The 22,399-nt window shown below is 36.8% G+C and overlaps 1 protein-coding gene across 1 annotated transcript in view; it reads left to right on the forward strand.

Annotated features, from left to right (window-relative positions):
- Positions 1-22,399, forward strand: part of TMPRSS11D (transmembrane serine protease 11D) — a 62,800-nt gene that overhangs the window by 33,276 nt on the left and 7,125 nt on the right. Inside the window, exons 3-7 of the mRNA XM_025385985.1 lie at positions 1,545-1,663; positions 7,983-8,050; positions 12,092-12,249; positions 15,311-15,349; positions 17,034-17,211. Of these exons, the coding sequence (XP_025241770.1) occupies positions 1,545-1,663; positions 7,983-8,050; positions 12,092-12,249; positions 15,311-15,349; positions 17,034-17,211 (562 nt within the window). The remainder of the gene's footprint in view (positions 1-1,544; positions 1,664-7,982; positions 8,051-12,091; positions 12,250-15,310; positions 15,350-17,033; positions 17,212-22,399) is intronic.

Here is a 22,399-nt window from a genome sequence, read left to right on the forward strand (position 1 = left end):
CTTTTTCTTTCTTTCTCTCACCTGATTGCTCTGGTTAGGACTTCCAGTACTATGTTGAATAAGAGTGATGAAAGTGGACATACTTGTCTTGTTCCAGTTCTTAGAGGAAAGGCTTTCAGCTTTTCCCTATTTGGTAAAATGTTAGCTGTGGGTTGGTCAGCCTTCATGTTGTTGAGGTATTCCTCTTCTAAGCCTAGTTTGTTGAGAGTTTTTGTTATGACAGGATATTGAATCTATTGAACGTCTATTGAGATGATCATATGTTTTTTGTCTTCATTCTGTTTATGTGATGTATTAAGTTTATTGATTTGCATACGTTGAACCATTCTTGCATCTCTGGGATAAATCCTAGTTGATTGTGGTATATTATCATTTTGATATGATGTTGGATTCAGTTTGATAGTATTTTGTTGCGGATTTTTGCCTCTGCGTTTATCAGTAATACTGGCCTGTATTTTTTTTTTTTTTGAGACGGAGTCTTGCTCTGTCACCCAGGCTGGAGCAAAGTGGCTTGATCTTGGCTCACTTTAACCTCCACCTCCCGAGTTCAAGCAATTCTCCTGCCTCAGCCTCCCAAGTAGCTGGGATTACAGATGCCCACCACCACACCTGGTTATTTTTTGTATATTTAGTAGAGACAGGGTTTCACCATGTTGGTCAGGCTGGTCTCCAACTCCTGACCTCGTGATCCACCCACCTTGGCCTTCCAAAGTGCTGGGATTACAGGCATGAGCCACTGCACCCGGCCTGTAGTATTATTTTTTTTTATTGTGTCCTTGCCTGGTTTTCTATCAGAGTAATACTGGCTTCATAGAATGACTTGGGGAGAACTCCCTCCTGTTTGATGTTTTTGAGTAGTTTGAGGAGAATTGGTGTCAGTTCTTCTTTGAAGGTTTGGTAGAATAGCAATAAAGCCATCAGTCCTGGACATTTATTTATTAGGAGACATTTTATTACTGATTCAATCTTGTTACTTGTTATTGGTCTGTCAAGCTTTTTATTTTGCAAGGTGCCTTTTGATGAAAATAATTTACATTGGATTACTAGATTAGATATCTTGTCAGATGACTTATCTTCTAGCTTACTCCAGAAAAACTAATGGAGAATCACTAACTCCTCTATAAAGAACATTATTTGAAAATAATTTTTTAAAATTTCACAATTACTTTGAGTTCTTTCCTAATGATACATGAATAATAGTATATTACAAACACTCATTAATATTTCCTGAATAAATACACCACAAACCTCCCTTAAAATATAGCAAGAACAAAAATTATAGTATTTCTGACTATTTTTAATTTCTCAAATAATAATTCCACTCTGATTTTAAAACATCTACACCACTCTGGCTTTGCCAATCGTTTTAAAAGTGGAAAAGATAATAATTTTATCATAATTACACTCATTAAGCATAGAACTTTTTCTTTCAAGGAAAGCAAATTTTTGAAATTCTATAATATAACATCCCATAATCCTGAATAAATTAAAAGTTTAACTACTTAGTAAAGTAAGACTGACCCTCCCTTTTATTTCTTTTCCAGATCAAAAATCTTACTTTTACAGGAGCAGTTTTCAACTCCTAAATGTTGAATATAATAGTCAGTTAAATTCACCAGCTACACAGGAATACAGGACTTTGAGTGGAAGAATTGAATCTCTGGTAAGTTAATGTTTGTCTCTGCTCTTTATTCCATTATAAAATGAATATGATAATAAACCTAATGTTTTGTAATATATTTTCAGTTGCTAGGTGCTCTACATATTTTCCTTCCTTGTATGGTGAAACATGTGTTTCTCTCTGCTTTTATCAAGTTAGTTTACTCATATACTGGTTCTTATTCACATATTTGTCATGAGTAAAAAGTGTTAGAAAGGCCATGATTAAATATGCATTTTATTTATTTATGAATTCAAATAATGAAAGTTTTTTATTTGTTTAATTAAGCATTGATATTGTCTTTTTAATTTGTTTTCATTTTTCCCCCTTCCCTCTTCCTTATTCAACTAAAGACACAAGACAGGAGGTGTTAAAAGACAGGCTTACCATATCAGTAATAACATAGTTTGGACAACATTACACTTTGGTTCAATGATACACATGGAAGTTTGAACAGAAATATGCAAAGCAAGCTTGAGCTCTGACTTGAAGAGGGCTTCTGGCTGCCTGCCAGGAAACCTCACCAGTGAACCCTTAACATTCACGTATCACCACAAACCAGGGGCTGCCCTTTAGCTTTGACCAGGCTCAGTGTCACTCACTTACCCTTACCTTTTCAAAAATATGTCCTAAGACTATAAAGTAATTCAATGGTTCTACAATTTTAGCATGTAACTGAGTCACCTGGCAGGGTTGCTTTGGTGAGTTCAAGATAAAATTTTATCAGCATTTCTACATTTTCTGAAATATTCCTTAATCCAGGCTTTTAATCCCTTGGTGCTTTTCTGAACCACTGCAATGAGCTTCTAACTGTTCTCACTGTGTGCAGGCTCTTTTCCCTCTAATCTAATTTAAATCTAATTTCTGAACACAAATCTCTCACAGCCTGTTTCCTTCATGTTACCTCCAGCTCAAAACTTCTTGCCTACAAAATAAATTCCAAACTTGTTAGCTAAGCAACTTCTCATGTCTATGCTTTGGCTCATATTTCAGTCATCGTGTGCCCTACTTATTCTTATAGCCAACCTGAAAAGCCATCTTTTATAAGAAATTACCTCTGATCTCCATGGTTGGATATAATTAATCTTCCTTCCACATCACCTCACCACAAAATCATATCTGTGTGGATCTCATGCCACATACCTCTATGTATTTTATGTTAAAAATATTTGTAGACTTGTTTAATCTGCCATGTTAGACTAAGTTCCATGATGACAGCTCCACATCCATTTGATTTTTGTATATCCACAACATTTGGTGGGGTTGATGCTTAATAAATGTTTATTGAAGGAACAGAAGTCTCCCACTTCTGACATAATGAACTTATTTCCCCCAGTGTTAACCCTACATCTGGTTCCTGCCCTAGATTCTCTTCCCAAATCATTCTGATTCAACTGTTCATTCCAATCTCATTAAACATTTAAATGATGTATCTAACTCCCCTTGCTTTATTCTATGCTCACCCTGCCGTCTTCTCATAACTTGGTTTTCAATGATGCTTGCTTCTAGAGAAAAAAAATAATGTGTTAAATAAGCTTATGATTCTATCCTCCAGCTGTGATGGTTCTCACTGGAGATTAGCTCAGTGGTTTTCGAAATATGGTCTCTCTAGCATCACCTAGAAACTTGTTAGAAATGCAAATTCTTGGGCTCACCAAGACCTACCAAATCAGAAATTCTGACACTGGGGCCTAGAAATCTGTGTTTTAACAAGCCTGCTGGTGCAGCCTGGTCCCTTTGTTCCTCGGAGCCCCGCTCAAAGCTTTCAGTGCTCATCTCCCACCAATGACAGGGTCCTCTATGGAAACCGGCAGGAGGGTTTCCAACTCTAACTATGTTTTAGAGTTTGCTTCCTAGGGCTATCCAGGCACCAAGTATCATAGGTTAGGTTCCCAGGGAAGCAGACTCTAAGACCTGCGTGCAGAGTGTGTCTCTGGAGTGCTCTCAACCAACACCTTCAGGAAGAGAAGGAAGCAGCATTGGGCAGAGGCAGAGTCAAACTACAGTACTGTTGGCACAGAAGACTGAAGGGAGCCAGAGGCAGGGAGTAGAAGTGGGCCCTTAGCAACCATCTTTCACCATTGGGTGTGAGTTGCCCCACCCCCTTTGTGTAACCTCAGTCCCAAGGTGGGTGGTAGTGCAGTAGTGCAGCCCCTACAAGGGCCAAACCAGAGACACACCAGGTGCCAGGAGCGCTGCCAGGGAATAGAGAGGAAAGGATGGGCTTAACGTAAGATCCACAGAACTTGGCAATGGATTAGAAGACAGGATGAGAAATGGCAGGTTAGCACTGACACAGAAATGTCTAACTTGGGTAGATAATGGTGCCATTGGCTGGAAGAGAAAACCAAAATGAAAACAGGTTGTTCAGGGAGACAAAAGTTCACTGTGGACATCTTAGCAGAGTGATTCAATGGGGAAAGGAATGGATGCCTAGACTACCTCAGAGGTAGATCTAAGCTGGAGCCAGCAATAAAGATACAAGATGAACAATCCCTAATGAACTGCTCCTCAGCCATGCTCCCCAGCCCCACTGCTTCAGTTTTACCATCCAAGCGAGGCTAGGAGGTGCACCTCCCTCAGTGGAGAGCAGCAAAGCACCAGTGGCTCCAGGGAGTTGAGATCTTTTGATACTTTTTGTTCTACCATCTATCTGCAAAGCTATCTCTCAGCCATTGCCTGCCTTTACACACAAGTGCAGTCCGGAATTGGGAGACGGGTGAGATTTATTATGCCTAGAGATCTGGATACCCAGTTGTTTGGGAGTGTATTTTCTGAACCACTTGTTGGTTTAAGTAATGCAGGTTTATTGACGCCACTTCTCTTGAATCCGTGACTCTGGGCCCGTCACCTAAGTGAATGTGCAGAGGGAACGGAATGGCTGCAGTAGATCTCCATTAAAACCAGTGCATCCTCCCAGACACATACAGTAGCAGGGAAGTAAGTCAATGACAGGACAGCACCAGCTCCCGCTTCGGTACATTTCCAAAGCTCTCAGTCTGCGTACAAAAGTTTGCTCTGGAGCAGCAGAAATGGCCCTGGGCAGGTAGTCAAAGGTCTGGTTTGATTTCCTCCACTTCCAGGCAAGTCACTACAAGGCTCACAGACTGTTTCCTCACCTGCCACATGGGTCCAGTGAGATCTACTGAGCTGTAAATAATGAAATGAGTGTGTGTGCAGTCATCTATAAGTTGTAAAGTACTACAAAATGGTGAAACTTTGGGATTTAGGTTATTTAAGGCTGAATGCTAAAAATGTCAGGCATTGTGGCAAAAGGAATTGAAAAATAAGATTGATTGACTGGGATTTAAAGACAAATGAAGACACACACGCAAGTGCACATACACACTGACACTGCACAGCTTCCCTTGGAGGCAGATCCTGACCATGCAGACCTGGGGCTTTGCCTCTCCAAGTGCACTCCTTTACTACATAAACCCTCCTTCACTTCTGGGGCTGTCACTCCACCAGAGGTGGCACTGAGCCCCTGCTGCTGTGCTTCCCAGGGGCGTCAGCTTTTGACAGGGGGCTAACTCCCTCTGTAGGAGCCTTAGCATCCCTGAGACTTCCTTCCCCCACCCCCAGCCCCAGCAGTTTGTATCTATTCCTAACTCAGTCACCTGGCATTTGTTAAGTTCTAATGAGTGTCAGTAGTAACATTTTCACCCACTCTGTGAAATATGGAATCCTATTCATAGGCCTCTTCTTTTATATTTGTATTTGCATATCAACCAATTAATCAACTTGCTTTCCTTATGTTGCTTATTATCTTAGTCCTTACTAAATTGCCTCTTAATGTTTTCCACATAACAGAAATGTTAAAGGGGATCTTTAACATTTTGGTCCAGTCTAGCCTGTGCCAGTGCAATTCCAAATCATGAATTAAAATATAATTACAAGAACCACTTATCCAAATTTTAACAATTCCTTCAACTTTACAACAGTTTATTCTACTTCGATTAAAGTCAAGTAAAATTAAAGTTCAATATTTTTATTAAAATATCTCCTTTAACATTCCATATTAATCAACATATTAAAGCTCATGATTCTAAGTAGGTAACTGGAAGTTACTTTATCCAATTACAGCAATGGTTAATTTTAGATTATAGAATTTAGAATGACTTTTTGCCTTCTTTTTTTTTCTTGTTTTTAAACAGAGTCTTGCTCTGTTGTCCAGGCTGGAGTGTACTGGCACGATCTTGACTCACTGAGACCTCTGCCCTGCAGGTTCAAGTGATTCTCCTGCCTCAGCCTCCTGAGCAGTTGGGATTATAGGTACCTGCCACCACACCTGGCTAATACTTTTTTTGTATTTTTAGGAGAGACAGGGTTTCACCATGTTGGCCAGGCTGGTCTTGAACTCCTGACCTCAAGTGATCCACTCGCCTCAGCCTTCCAAAGTGCTGGGATTACAGATGTGAGCAACCGTGCCTGGCCTGACTTTTCGCTTTCTTCTTAACACTTATTAGTATTTCTTGAATTTTTTAAAAAGAAACATAAAGTACTTTGATAAAACCAACAGTCTCATTGTTCTTAAAATTGTTCAAATGTTCTCTGGAAAAAAAAAAAAAAACAGAACGTTATCATTTGGTTAAGAATCATGTTGGTCTGACATCAATCATCCTATAGGAGTGAATATTGAAAACGTAAGATATATTGTGGTGTAATCGACATTGCATAAATTTTACCATTTTGAGAAAAATCGGCTTCAAATCCTGGCTTAATGTAATACCCACCATGCTAGTTAATTTTCTTATCTTCACCTTTTCATATCCACATCCACCTAGGTGCCACCTCACAGTATAAGCCAGCATAATCCATTCTTCTTAATGAAACCACAATACGTCTGACCCTGCATCTCAGGAGAACTGTATCAGGCACAGCACTTCCAGTTGACTGTGAATCTGAATGTTATGCCTCAGGAGAAACATCCTTGCTGGGACCGAGTAGTGATTCGAAGAGACAGTTATGATTCGGTTAAGAAATTAATTATTATTATTACTATTTTTATTATTGAGACAGAGTCTTGTTCTGTCGCCCAGGCTGGAGTACAGTGGCGTGATCTCGGCTCACTGCAACCTCTGCCTCCCAGGTTCGAGTGATTCTCCTGCCTCGGTCTCCCAAATAGCTGGGACAACAGGTGCTTGCCACCACGCCCAGCTAATTTTTTGTATTTTTAGTAGATAGGGAGTTTCACTGTGTTAGCCAGGATGGTCTCGATCTCCTGACCTCATGGTCCACCCGCCTTGGCCTCCCAAAGTGTTGGGATTACAGGCGTGAGCCACCACGCCTTGCCAATAAATTATTAACTGAGCCAGGCACAGTGGTATACACCTGTAGTCCCAGATACGCAGGAGACTGAGGTTGGAGTACCCTTTTTAATGTTATTTTATTTTTAATTATTATGGGTACATAATATGTGTACGTACCCATGGAGTACAAGTCATGTTCTGATACAGGCACATAATTTTTAATAATCACATCAGAGTAATTGGGATATCCATCACCTCAAGTATTTATCTTTCTTTGTGTTAGGAATATTCCAGCTCCACTCTTGGAATAGGCACCCTGTTGTGCTATTAAATGTGAGCTCTTATTCATTTCATCTAACTATATTTTTCTACCCATTAACCATCACCACTTTTCCCCTCTTCCCCACTACCTTTCCTGTGAGGCTGGAGGATTCTTAAACACAACAGTTAGAGGCCAGCCTGGGTAACATATGAGACTCAATTTCTAAAAAATAAAAAAGATATTACCAACTAATGCTAAAAAAAAAAAAAAAAAACAGTCCCTGATGCTTAGGTGTGAATCAGAAATGACAAAAAAAAAAAAAAAAAAAAAAAAAGACTGCCCTTTGCTTCCTTCTCCCCTTCTCTTCAAGTTTTCCATTGCTACTCATTTTAGTCTGGTTTAATCAGGTTTCATCCATTAAAAGCAATTGTTGGGATCACACATTTTGAGTTGTGTCAGTGGACTTCCCTCATGCTGGCATGACTCCTGCCTCAAGCCCTTAGAATAGTCACCAAGCCATATAACATAACCTCTCATTGAGTAAAACACTTGACGTGTTTAGAATGATTTCTAGCAAAAACCCATCCTGTCCAGCATCATCTCTGTGTAACAGATAAAGGAATAGGTCCTGCATCAAAAGGTTACAGAACCTGTCCAAATCAATCCCATGTGTTTTGCAATGGAACTGGGTTGAACTAAAGTGAAAATTCAGTTTTCTACTCCTCATTAACATGTCTCATGTTGCAAGGTTGAGAGGAAGGAGAAGAACTGTAATTACAGAGAGTTTCCCCTCTCTTTCTTTCTACAGATTACTAGAATACTCAAAGAATCAAATTTAAGAAACCAGTTCATGAGAGCTCATGTTGTCAAACTGAGGTGAGTGGAATTGTAGAAAAAATATTTATAGATACAATGTGGCATATTTGACTTTTTGTCACAGAATGAATAGTAAATGACATGTTCAGATAAGTTGTTGCAATATTATGAAAATAATATTTTAGTCATCTTAAAAAAATGCCGAAGAAGCCAAACATATGATCTATTTAGCTACTAATGTAAGTAACCATATTACATCTATCCTTACTGGGAAGAGGAAGAAGGGGTGGAGAGTGAGTTGGGGTGAAGGTACAGTAACAAAGTCATCCTATTGTAAAACTCCAGTGGATATCACTCACAGTGCAGCCTATGTCAATAGTCCTTCCTGGAGTTGTACAGTGCTGTGGTTTGGGTGTATCCATCCAAAATCAAGACACTATGACCATCATCAAAAGTGGCTTTTTGGTTTTATCTGCCTGATGTGCTATAATGAAAGGGTATTATGGCCAAATCTAAGGCGTGTTTATCATGAATTAATAATAGGAGGAGTAGCAGCATGCATGCTAGTTATTTGCCATTCCTGCCTTAGTTAAATATGATGTGATAAAACCGGCCTTTCCAACTGAAATAGTCACCTTTACTGACTCTCCTGTAAATGTCTCAAATGACCACATTGCTCTAGCCTTTAAATAATATGCAATAGTTCTTTGGCAGAAGAGGAATTATACCAATTCTTTCTCAAATACTAGCATCACAAGAAAATTAATTCTTACTCTCTGGAGAGTCACCTAGTAAGTATCTGGAGCACACATGTCTGGTCAGGCAAGTTTTGACGAGGAGTTAAAGGGGTAAGAAGAGTCCATGAGAAGGAAATTTTCCAAAACACCTCTCAGTCAATTCAGTGAACATTCACTTAGTACTTTCTTGTGAGTATCTGTATCAGCCACTAATGCTCAAAAGTAAGTAAGCCCTGAAAACTTGTAGGACTACATGAGCCTTCTGCATTTTCTCTCTTTTGGGTCACTTCCCACTTATCACTCAATCGTCTGCAATATGGCTTCAATATCATCACAAAATATAAACTGCTCTTGCCAATTCAACAATGACATCCAAATAACAAAATCCAAAGAAACCACATCAGTCCTATTCTTGGACCTCTCAACAATATTTCGTCCTGTTGGCCTGTCACTCCTTGAAATAGGACTATCCCTTGGTTTGTATGGCCTTGTACACTCTGATTTTCCCCTTATCTCCCTAGCTATTCCTTCTTGGTTTCCTTTACTAGGTCTTACTTCTTTATATATTCCTCATATGTTGCTGAACGTCAGGCTGTGCTCTAGGCCTCTCATCTTCTCAGGTCACACTCTCTCCTTTCATTGACCTTCACTGCCACCCATATGCTGAGTGCTCTCAAAGTTATATCTCTAGGCCAGTCCTCTTTTGTCTCTAGACATGAATATATGCAGCCATCTACTTGGTACCATCACGTGGATAATTCTCACGATCTCTTCCAGTTTGACTGCTTCTTTGTTTTTTTCTGGGCTCTTTTTTAGCATTGCTTTACATGGAACTTTATCATGTCTCTCAACCTTTATTTTATCTTTTATCTATGTTAGATTCTGTGTAATTTCTTTATCTCTTTTAGATAAGGAATTTCTCTTCAACTTTGACTTGTATTCTGTGTAACCCATTTATTGTGTTTCCAATGTCAATGAGTATGTTTTTCTATCTGCAAATTCTATTTGTTTCTTTTGAGAATCTGCCTGGTCTTTTAAAAGCATTTCTTATTTTAATTTTTGTGGGTACCTAGTAGTTGTATGTATTTATGTGGTACATGAGATGTTTTGATATAAGCAAACAATGCATAATAATCACATTGTGTATCCCCTCAAGCATTTATCCTTTGTGTTACAAACAATCCAAATATATTCTTTTAGTTATTTTTAAATGTATAATTAAATTATTATTGACCATAGTCACTCTGTTGTGTTATCAGATACTAGGTGACCTTTTAAAAATAATGTTTTCTACTTAATCTCATTTTTATGATTCCCTCTTTTATGTCATTTGTCACTTCAAATATAATCACTTGTCTGTTGATTCTATTATGTGAAGTTTTTGAGGATAATCTTTTTGTTATTTTGAGTCCATCTTGGTATGGTTTGGCTGTGCCCCCACTAAAATCTCATCTTGAACTCTGGTTCCCATAATACCCACATGTCGTGGGAGGGACCTTGTGGGAGGTGATTAGATTGTAGGGACTTTTCTCCCCTTTGCTCTGTTCTTCTCTTTCCTGTCACCATGTAAGAAAGATGGGTTTGCTTCTCCTTCTGCAATGATTGTAAATTTCCTTAGGTCTCCCCAGCCATGGGGACCTCTTTTCTTTATAAATTACCCAGTCTTGGGCAGTTCTTTATAGCTCCGTGGGAAAATACTAATACACTCCTCATGATGTGTTGTTTACCATTGAAATTGTATGCTTAAATTTAATCTCACCTGGGACCCTGTACAACCTAGACTTAACACATCTACCTCCAGAGCAGTTACATCTGTCAGACATTCTAGAGGAATCAGCAGCACATGGATTTTGTTGTTGTTGTTAATTTCTTAGTTTAAAGGTTCTGGGAGTATTCAGGTAGTATTAAGGAAGATTCAGACATCATGCAGCCAGGCCCATGATTACGAATTTTCAGGTGATATTTCTTTTTTTTTTTCTTTCTTAATTTAAAGCTGGATCTTGGAAACAGATAAATTTATTTTTTTATGAGATGATGAGCATATTTTTTTCATTCTAGTTCATGCCGTTATTGGGGGTTTAGTTCAAGACTCCTGGCCTTATTCTAAAACCTCAAGTTCAACTTCCTATTTTGCACTAGCCCAAGGTCCCATCTCCAGCTTCTATGTAAATGCTAAACATAAGCCTGTGGAATATTCTAGTCTTACCACATACTATTCATATTCTTCTTTATTTTTGGTCTTCCAGGGTTTTCCTTACTTTTCTATGAGCCCAGTTTTGCACTTGAAATGGAATTTATTATATATTGTCTATCGTTTCTATTTGTGTTATACAGAAAGTGTTTTCTAAAATTATTTAGGCTTCCATGTTGCTAGACATGGCGGTGGTAATTATTTGTTCAGTGCCTGTTTCTACATCTAAACTGCAAGACCCATATGGCAACTGTGAATCTTGGTCACAGCTAATTTCTGAAGCTTAGAATAGTGCCTAGCACAAGAAGTTGTTTATCTAACATTTTTTAAAATAAATATTAGATTAGTATCTGGAATGAATATTAAGTTACAGCTGGTCATTGAGGTGAGATGAGGAAGCCAAGAGAGAATATGAGGGCCTCGAAGCCAAATATCTTTAATGTACTTTTTCAGAAAAGAACATAGCCAATGTTAGGTAGAGAAACTGGTTTATGAGGTAATTTTCATGGAAGAAAATAGAAATTACTGAGGCTTTAGATAATCAGAATAATCAAGTCACCAAGGTTTATTGTGAGGAATATTTATCGTTAATTAAAATGATTGATGAAATCTTAATATATGACAAGTTAAAATTTGCTTTTGTAGCCAGATGAATGGTCCAGGTACCAAGAAATTAAGCTGAGTCTCTCACACAAATTTAGAATCTCATCACTTTATGAATTTGTTTAAGGAGATTATTTTTAATAACATTGGCGAAGTCTAAGAATAGCTAATATTTATAGTACACTTACTGTATATTATTGACTCTTCTTTGAAGTTTTGCATATAGTGATTCATCTAATCTTCATAACCCATTTTACATGTGAAGAGATTTAGATATAGAAAGATCAAGAAACTTACATAACTTATCCAAAGTTACACTGTAAAATTCTGGCATTATAACTTCAAAATCAGCTCTCCTATAGTGAGTACAATGTTCTGTGCATTGAAATCAAATTTGTGAGATAGCATCGTGATATAGTATTATGTATACAAACACTGTTACAGAGATCTATCTGAAGTTAAATTCCACAAATGAATTCTTTAAAAGGGTTTAATCAAGAAGACTATATAAACAGGATGGTGAAAAAGTGTCATGTTATTTGTTTTTTAAAATATCTTTATGATTTACAGTCAAGATGGTAGTGGTGTGAGAGCGGATGTTGTCATGAAATTTCGATTCACTAGAAATAACAATGGAGCATCAATGAAAAGCAGAATTGAGTCTATTTTACAACAAATGCTGAATAACTCTGGAAATTTGGAAATAAACTCTTCAACTGAGATAACATGTAAGTATAATTTTTCATAAACAATTTTATTTCAACATATCCCTCAAGTTTACCAATTCAAATTCACATTTTAATTGAGAGGCTGACTTTTCTTTCTTTGAAACTAAACTATGAAAACAATACATTAAAAAGCTAAATATACCATATAGCTCTCTAACGTAAAACATTCTAAGATTTAAAGAATCATTTGGCATTTATATAGTAAATTTTATTTGCTAAAAATTCTCATTAATTATCCCTGCAACATTCCTTATGAGTGATGTTACTGTCAGATGTCATTCGTGGATATGACATAGGAGGGGTACATAGATGCTCAAGGTCAGAGAACTATTTAATTAATGATCCACCTCAGAGGCTCCTTCATTTTTCTTTGTAACATTTATCACAATTGAAATTTCAAAGTTATTTGTGTAATTTTTGTATTGTTTGGCTTTATCCTACACTATAATCGTCCTAAAAAAAAAGAACCAGTCAAACTTCTTCATCCTACTACCCTGCTACCACCTGGTCTCCATCATATAACACATATTCAATAAATAATTCTTGCATGACTGAAATAAAAGAAATAATATATGCATAGAATTTAGGACATTCCTCCAAGTTGGTCACGTTCTGCTAGTTTAGTAAGTCATGATTTCTTCACTATGAGCTCAAGATTAAAAGGATTTTGATGATTCCCACACTAGACTGGTAGGTACCAGTTACAGATGTACTAACTGTTAAATATTGAAATGCTTTCCTATTTGTTAGTAAACAATTACTGCATCAGGCCCACAAAGTTGTCTTCCGAGATGCTTCAAATCCACTGCCCTTGCAGCTAAAGAGTTATGCTTAGCAAAGCAAAGAACTCTAAGACACTGCTCCAACTCCATAGCCTGATTGCATCTTTTATGACTGGCCGATGCTCATGCACTGCAGTTTGTTAGGTGGTTGAATATTACCTCTGCTTCCACACATTAAGGAATTCTCATGAATGCACTTCATGAGTGTTTATTTACTTAGCATTATACTAGACAATATGGTGATACAATGGTAACATAATAGCAGTTTCCACCTCCAGAGCCCATAATCTAGTTGAAGGGAAAGATATTCCAACACAAGAGTGTTGACAATCAAGATAGAATATGATCAAGGGCCCAGTGTGAGGCCCAGGCAGTGACCACTGCAGGAATCTAGGGAAGAAAGAGACCAGTGTGCTTGGGATATCTAGCAAAAGTTTCATGAAGGAGAATGGACTTTGACTTTGAAATATGGGTAGGATTTACATATTTTGAGATGAGAGAAAGAAAATTGCCAGAGAAGGAAAGCGTGAAAAAGGAAAATAGTCTGTACCGAACGTGATGATTTGACAGAACAATGAAGAAAGGGGCCTGCTGGAATGATTGATTAGTGTTCATCATTCACATCATCATCATCAAAACACTTATTTAATGAGAACTTACTATTTTTAGGCATGGTTTTAATGCCTTATATGAATTTTTTTCTTGATTAATCCTTACAACAACCATATCCCATAGATAGTTTTATTGTCCCCCTTAGAAGAGATAAATTGCCCAGACTGACACAGTCAGTATATGAGGCAGTCAGGATTCAAACTAAGTCTGTTTTGTTCAAAAAATTAAGAATGGCCAGCTTTTTAAAATGTTCTGTCTCCAAAAGTATGATTTGGATTCACTGAAGCTTGCAAAACAAATGTGATATCCAAACCTTGTGAAACTTTTAGTGGGAAATAACTTTGGACAAATCGGTTTGAGAGAGCATGGAAACCTGTCTTGAAAAGTTTTAATTTATCTTGCAGGAAATAAAAATGATGGGATTCTCAATTAAAAATTTCAATCAAGGAAGGATATGATCTAACATAACATTTTTTAGAAAGGATCAGTCTGGTAAGGTAGAGGTGCATAAACTGAAAAGGAGCAAAAGTGGTGGAATTCAGTTAGAAAATTGTTGTAACTGTACTGATGTCAAATGATGAAAGCATGAACTAAAGTAGTAGCAAAAGGAATGAAGAGGAGAGAATAATTCAAAACACAGAGGACAGAGGTACAGAATCTGGAGATTATAAGATGTGGAAATGATGAGAAAGGAGGAGTTTGAGACAAATTCAGATTTTGGAAGTGGTGTCATTTTACTAAAAGGAAAGAATAAATGGCAAATTTTGGATAAAATTGGGTCACATTGCGTTTGATATGAGTGTTGGACATGCAGAGAAAATGGTCTTGTATGCAGTTCTTAAATTGAAATAGACAGACCTTTACCATCTGACACTGACATATTTTCCTTTCCAGGCTCACCCTCTATTTCCCTAAACACAACACATGCTCTAGCTCTCCTTACTTTATTGCTCCACAAACATTTTACACCTCCAAGCATTTGTGCCCACTATACCTTCCATCTGAAATCTCTTTTGTCCTCTTGTGTGCCTGAAAAATTCCTTTCAGATCTTAAAATATAGTGCAGATGCTATTTCCTCTAGCTCAAATGTTATCTCCTCAATATAATTTATATTAGTTATTCTCTTTTTTCTTTTCTCTACTTTGCACTTACATTTATTTGAATGATTGCTTGATTAATTTCTATCTGTAAATTATGTGAGGGCAAGTCCTCTATATTTTGCTCACAGTTAAATCTGCAGCACTTATTATAGAATGGTATCATTAGAGTAATATGCGTATATTTAAGTACATGATAAATTAACTTCCCTTATGGCATTTATCATATTGCATCTCAATGACTTGCTTATGTTTCTGTTTTCCCATATAAATTGAGTACCTTGAAAGAAGAGATACCTATTAAGTATTTAATGAGAAATTAAAGTACAAACTTTAGTATGCATAACAACAAATTGGGAAAAGGTGGTAAACAAAGAGATTTGTAGGGCCCATGAGTTAGAGATTGTTTCAGCAGGTCTGAAAGGGAGCCTAGGAATCTGCATTTTAGAGGACTCCCCCTACAACAAGTAATTCGCTTCTTGTTGTCTGAGTACCGTACTTTAAGAAATTATGGTGAAATGATATACAGCCTTTACTGTATTTATCTTATTCTCATTTTTAAATTCTAGCACTTACTGACCAGGCTGCAGCAAACTGGCTTATTAACGGTAAGTATTTAAATTATTTTGTAATTATAATTTGTCAAATCATAAAGAGTAAAAGTGCAAGTCTTTTGTGTACTTTTGGCCAGGGCAGTGTCTATCAAGTTGATGTCTTTGTTCTTAGTTCGCTCAGGTGGTGTTGAAACAAGACAGTGCTGATCCCAAGTGTCCCATGGAATGGACTTTAGGTTTCCCCTTTCCTTTTAGAAAAAGGAAGAAGTTGTAGTGGAGGGCTACCCACTCTGTACTCAAAATTGGCCTCATAAAAATTTCCTTGGCAGCTTTGAGAAGCTTTTACTGCCCTGGTTCTAAAGTGGCATTTTTGCAGACTTACAAATTATGTTTGATGACACCATTTATGTAGCTTCTCCTAAACACGAGTAGCTTGCTTTGTTGTGAATTCAGGTTAATCACAAAGTATAATAAAAAAGAATTATGAGAAGTCTTCTCAGCTTTGGGTCTATAACCTGAAGGAAAAGTCACTACTTTTCAACATCATCCTATGTATTCTCAGGCTAGGATAGCAGAAATGCAATCCCTAGAAAACAGCAGCTTACTTCTCTGACCAAAAAAATGCAGTTAAAAATGAGTTCAATGTACCTGGTAGCTGGTCTATCTTAGGTACTTAAGTGATTTTACTAAGTGATGCTGGTCCCATCAGTGTTTTTCAGCTTCACTACATATTTAATTCATGCTTATTGTTAATGAAAGTGTGACAAACAATTTACTAGGGTATTTGTTTGGGAGATGCCACAAAGGAACATATGTATATCTTAATGAAAGCCTGGTCCTCCTTTATCCAGGAAATTTGCTAGGAAAAAAAGCCTTTAGGTGGTTGTGCTATTAAACCAGGGCACTACTTAAGAGCCAACCCAGCAATAGTTGTGCAATTTACCATTAATTTCCGAGTAATAGACCACAAAATAGAAGAAAATCATGGGAATGGGAGTTAAGAGGAATCGGGTGATCAGCCTACCCCAGCCCATTTCAGCTCTGGCCAGTAGAGTTGTCACAGGCTCTTTGAAAACATTTAAATAAACATTTAAATGAAACCCTCTGTCACCCTCAAGAATATTCTGTGGTATAGCAGCTCCTTTTTGAGGGCATGTTTGGTAATACAGCATCAGTCTTGGACTGGATTCTACAAGATGAACTGCAGTCACTAAGGAGTCTTTTGGATGAGACAAGTTTTCCTCCAACTTCAGTGTATGCATGAACCTCACATCAAAACACAGCTTTAGATTTGTCCCATGATGTGGTTCTGAGAATCAGCACTTCTAATAAGTTTCCAGGGGATGCCCATGCTGCAGGTCCACAAACCACACTGAGCATAGCAAGACCATTGAGAAAAAGGAAATTTCCCAGGAGTCTGTGGCCTGAGCTGGCACATTCAATAATGATCTCTCTTAACCTCAACTCATGGGGAATTCCAGGGAACTCTGAAACTGCCCAAAATTTGAAGCCCATATGCCAACCAAATTCTGAAATGTTCTCCAAAATGCCATCTATAAGCAACAGTAGTCAAATGAATTGTAAAAATACATTGATCATGCTTTTTGGAAAGTCCAGCATGTCCTGAGGAAGAATGTATAAGGCATAAAAGCCATAAATTATGGAAAACCTCTTCAGCTTCTTCCAAATGTAAAGGAATCATGATCTTCCCAGCACATTAATGCCCTTTTCTCATTAGAATGTGGGGCCGGTCCAGACCTAATAACATTGTCTGAGCAGAGAATCATTGGAGGCACTGAGGCTGAGGAGGGAAGCTGGCCGTGGCAAGTCAGTCTACGGCTAAATAATGCCCACCACTGTGGAGGCAGCCTGATCAGTAACACGTGGATCCTGACAGCAGCTCACTGCTTCAGAAGGTGAGAACACCACTACCTACCCATCTGGGAACAATTAGAATAGACAGGTCACGAAGACTGCACCCTAGGATTGAATTGAGCCAGAAATAATTCAGTACAAAAAAAATCAATAAGAATTTTCTTCCTATTCATGAGAGGAAAAGCATTTTTCCCCTTTAGCATGCTAATTTAGTGCTATTTCTCTGTTTCAGGTAATAGTATATTAGCACAGTAAAGAACAAAAATTTATATGTCAGAATGTTTTTTAAATCCTAGCTATAAAAGCTTAAGAAATTTACTAAATCTCCATAAGCTTTATTTATTTTTTTCCCAATTAAGGGACAACACTGTTATCTGTGACTTAGTGTTACTGGTAGCATTGAGTACACTAATGTAAACATATGCTAAATGTTACCAAAATGAATTGTTGTGGAAGATTTGCACATTATATCATGGAAGCTGATGGCTAACCTAGAGACCACCCCATGCCATTAATTTATTCATTCATAGAGATTATCGAGTATCTAGTATGAGCACAGTGTTATATATTGTAGAAGCTACTAGTATAAACAAAGTATTGCCTCTGCCTTCAAAGAGCTTACACTCTAATGTTGGAATTAGAATGCACAAAAATAATGACCAATTACAATGAGTAGCATAAATAAAAATTTTTTAAAAAGGCAACTTATAAGAATTCTTAATTGAGGTGACTAAACTATTGCCAACACTAGGGTGATATGCTGCCAGTGGAGAGTAGGTTGCATAAACTTACCCTATTGGTAAAAAGAAAAGTTCACATTGCTCATAAAAGAAGGATTTTAGACTTCAGCATAATTAAAATCTGTCTGTTTCAAACCTGCCTTATTACTGGGGCATCATAGACCACAACAGTTGTTGGGAACTTAACTCAAAAAGTTCACCCAGAAAAATAATGGAGATTTGAACTCGTGTGCCCGTGATCATATCAATTTTCTTCTCAGACTCTTACTCTAAATTGGACTTCCTTATCACACACACAAAGCCTTCTATAGCCAGATCAATCCAGTCTTATTTCTCAAAGCATGTACCTTGAGCTTCAGATAAACAGCATTGTTCTCTTGCCCTGGACTCTTCCTATATTTCCCTACCTATGAGTATCTGCTCAATCTGCTTATCCTTGAAATGTCAATATATTTCCCAAATCTCTATTTGAATTTTATGAAATTTTTGATAATTTCTAAGTAGTCTTTTTCAGATTTATAGGCACTACTTCATGGTACAGTGCCTGTTACAAAAGTATTTGTTAAATTTAGAAGGAATAAAGGTTTAAAAGACTAGGGTCGTTTCTGAACTAAAGTTTTAGGAAATCCCAAATTATTTTGAATTTTTCTTATAGTAATTTTATAACAATATTTTTATATGCAGTGAACACATTTGAAATTTCAAAAGATACTTCCAGAATTACCAGTTTTCTGATATAGATTGGCAAATTTATTACTACATCCCAAATAACCCAAGAGACAAAATTCACAAAAGTATTTCAATCTTCATTGCCACTTGAAAGGCCAAAAAGCAAAAATGGCACGCATTGATTTCAATCATACTCTTGAATGTGGGAACCAGGAATTCAAATACCTGGACTTATCAGGCACTTAGCATAACCAAGAATGGAATAGAAACCTTACTGGATTCTAAGCCCTATTCAGGCCCAACCACCAAAAACTAAGTAAATGATATCACTATAATGAAAGCCACAGTTATAAACATCACCAATGATGACCAAAGGAATCCATGGAACTTTGAATTTTGCCACCCCACATCCTTCTATTCATTACCATGATTGATCCACTAAGGCTAACAAACTCCATGAACCTTGTATTGGGCCCCTCCCTAAAGACCTGATTGTCACTGAGAACCATCAGTGAGCATTTGTTTGGGGCACGACCAGCCTTACATCAAAGTACATAGAAGTGATGAGGTCTTATCATAGAGGATTATCGAATTATCACCTCTTCTATGTAGTTTTCCCTGATATTCTCTTTCCTCCACATTGAGTTCCACAGAAATTTGTTTATCTGCCTTTAACAGTTGTCCTCCTGATTTGTGATATTTGACTTACCTCTTGTCAGTTTTCTTCACTAGTGTGGAGTTCCTCAAGGAAAGAGATCATAATTACTTTTATTTTTATTCCTGGAGACTCATATTATTCCTTATACAAAGTAGACACTTAACAATGGCTTCTTGAACTATAATTAATGAAAATAATAGCTACCTTCATGAAAGTTCACTTTGTGCCAAACACTATACTTGACATAATACATTTCTCATTAATACTTAAAAATTGTGTGAGAAGGTATCACCAATCACATTTTATATGTAAATAAACCCCAGAGCTATTAATTAACTTGTCATAAATAACACTTTTAATATGTGGCATAGCCAAGATTTAAATATAAATATGACTGGTTCCAAAACAATGCTCTAATTTACTAGCTGGAGAGAAGAAAAGGAGGAAAATAAACAAGTGGGAGGAAGAGAGGGAGGGAAGAGAGAAAAGGAAGGAAAGAAAGAAGAGTCTCTTCAGAACTTTCACTGTAAAGACTCCGAGCAAAGGAAGTTGAATATAAAAACAATCATGGGTTTGTTTTCTAATGTTTTTGCTTCAAAATTTTTAACTCAGGTCCACTCTTACACAAACTACTGTGTCTTATAAAAGTATTTCAGGTCATAGAATTTTTATTTTCTGTATTAACTTCACTATATAATCTCCATAAAACTCCTAAATTGGTATTATTTGGTTACATTTTGTTTTTACTCAACCCTTAGGAACAATGTTAAGTTAATCAGCCCTCCAAATAACAGATCCTTATTTTCATCAGTCTGTACAAGGCATTTCTCTCATTTTATTTTTTTTTTCCTCCTGTCATCCCTGGATTTCAATTCCACTGCCCTCCTTCTGCCCATATGCCTCATACTAATATGTTCGAAATATACATGTCTTAAAGGTACACGCATGCACCTACAAAACCTATAGTGCTTTGTGGTATGTATATGTCTTTAATTTAAATAAGTAGCATTGTGTAAAAGTCTAACGTTGTTTCTTACCGTTTTCACTCAATCCTTGGAATTTTCATCTGAAGCACTGCTGCATAGCACCTCACGGTATGCAGTCACCATATTTCCTTCATCCAATTAGGTTGCATGACCTACCTTCCCATTGCCACAAAGAGCACACGCAAAATATTTGTGCTTATCTTTCTGTAAACCTCCAGTAATTTCAGAAGCACCCATGCAGGCTGTTAAACATACCAGAATACTCTCTGGGTACTTAAATCTTTACCAGTAATGCAAAAGAGGTCCAATTTCCCTCCACATCAACATTTAGTATTATTCTTTTGTTTAAGTTTTATCAGTCTTTTAAATGTACATAAGATGCTCATTTTTATAATTTTAATTTCTCAGATTCCTAGTTTGAGTATCTTTTCATATATCTAAGAGCTGTTTTGATTTCCCCTACCATGAACTGCCATTGATATTCTTTGCCTATTTTATAATGGTTTTACTGCTTATCTATTACTGGTTTACAGACTTTTAAAATATATTCTACAAAAATTTTAGATAGTAAACATTACCAATCTTTTCCCATGGTTTCTCATTCATCTGGTAAATTTAGATACAGTATATCTCATTTTGATTTAATAGAATTCATTCTTTTTTTACCTTTTAGTTTGTGTTTTTGTTGTTTAGCCAAAAAGTCCCTATTCCTAGGTCACAAAGGTAATGTCCTTTTTTTTTTCATGCTACTGTTCTATCTCTGTCTTCCTCTATGTATATAGACGCACATATACTTGTATACACACACATATACATATATATGAGGGGAGTTCAATAAGTTTATGGAAAATAAAATTAAAAGATAAAATAAAAAATTATAAACTTTATTTCTCAACGTAAGCTCCATCAAGTTCAAGACACTTTTGTAAGCAATAATACCAGCCATACAGTCCATCCCTAAAGAACTGAGGGTCCTGAGAATTTAACTATGTCAATGCAGTCTTTTTTACATTACCTTTTTACAGTACTTATTGAAGAAAAACGGGTGCCCTTTAAAGATTGTTTTAAGATTAAGAAACAAAAATAAATCAGAAGGAGTCAAATCAGGACTCAAAGGTGTATGCCTAGTGATTTCTTACTGAAACTTTCATAAAACTAACCTTATTTGATGAGAGGAATGAGCATGAGCATGGTTGTGGTGGAGAAGGACTCTGGTGGAGCTTTCCTGGACACTTTTTCTACTAAAGCTTTGGCTAACTTTCTTACTCTCATAAGAAGAAGATGTTAGTTTTCATTGACCCTTTAGAAGGTCAACAAGCAAAATGCCTTCGGCATCCCAAAAATCTGTTGTCATGACTTTTGTTCTTGACTAGTCTGGTTTTGCTTTGACTGGACCACTTCTACCTCTTTGTAGCCATTGCTTTGATGGTGCTTTGTCTTCAAGATTGTATTGCTAAAGCCATGTTTCATCTTCTGTTATAATTCTTCAAAGAAATACTTCAGAATCTTGATCTGAAATGTTTAAAATTTCTACTGGAAGCTCTGACCTTGTGTACAGCTGATCTGGGCAAAACAGTTTTGGCATCCATCAAGTAGAAAGTTTGCTCAACTTTAGTTTTTCAGTCAGAATTGTATAAGCTGAACCAGTTGAGATGTCTATGGTGTTGTCTATTGTTTCTCACTGTTAATTGTTGGTCCTCTTTAATTTAGACATGAACAAGATGAAATTTTTCCTAGCAAATTGATGTGGATGATCTGTTGCTGCGGACTTCACCCTCAACCACATCTCTTTCTTTCTTAAAACAAATTATCCATTCATAAACTGATGACTGGGGGAGACGTTGTCCCCATAAACTTTTTGTAAGGAGTAAATAATTTCACCATTCTTCCAGTTTCATCATAAATTTGATGTTTTTTTGCTTCAGTTTTAGCAGCATTCATGTTGCTTTGATAAGAGCTCTTTTCAAATTCATGTCTTACTCCTCTTAGTGCCTCAAACTGATCCTGTTCAGTATAACAAGTTAGTATGAGTCTATTTGCATGCAAAAATTTTTGAAATCCATGCATAATTTGTTTATAATATACATTTTCCATGAACTTTTGAAGACCCCATACGTACATATGTATATATATGCACACACACACCAAGATCTTCAACCATTATCAGACTTAGTGC

Source organism: Theropithecus gelada, chromosome 5 (genome assembly GCF_003255815.1).
Source record: "Theropithecus gelada isolate Dixy chromosome 5, Tgel_1.0, whole genome shotgun sequence".
NCBI lineage: Eukaryota > Metazoa > Chordata > Mammalia > Primates > Cercopithecidae > Theropithecus > Theropithecus gelada.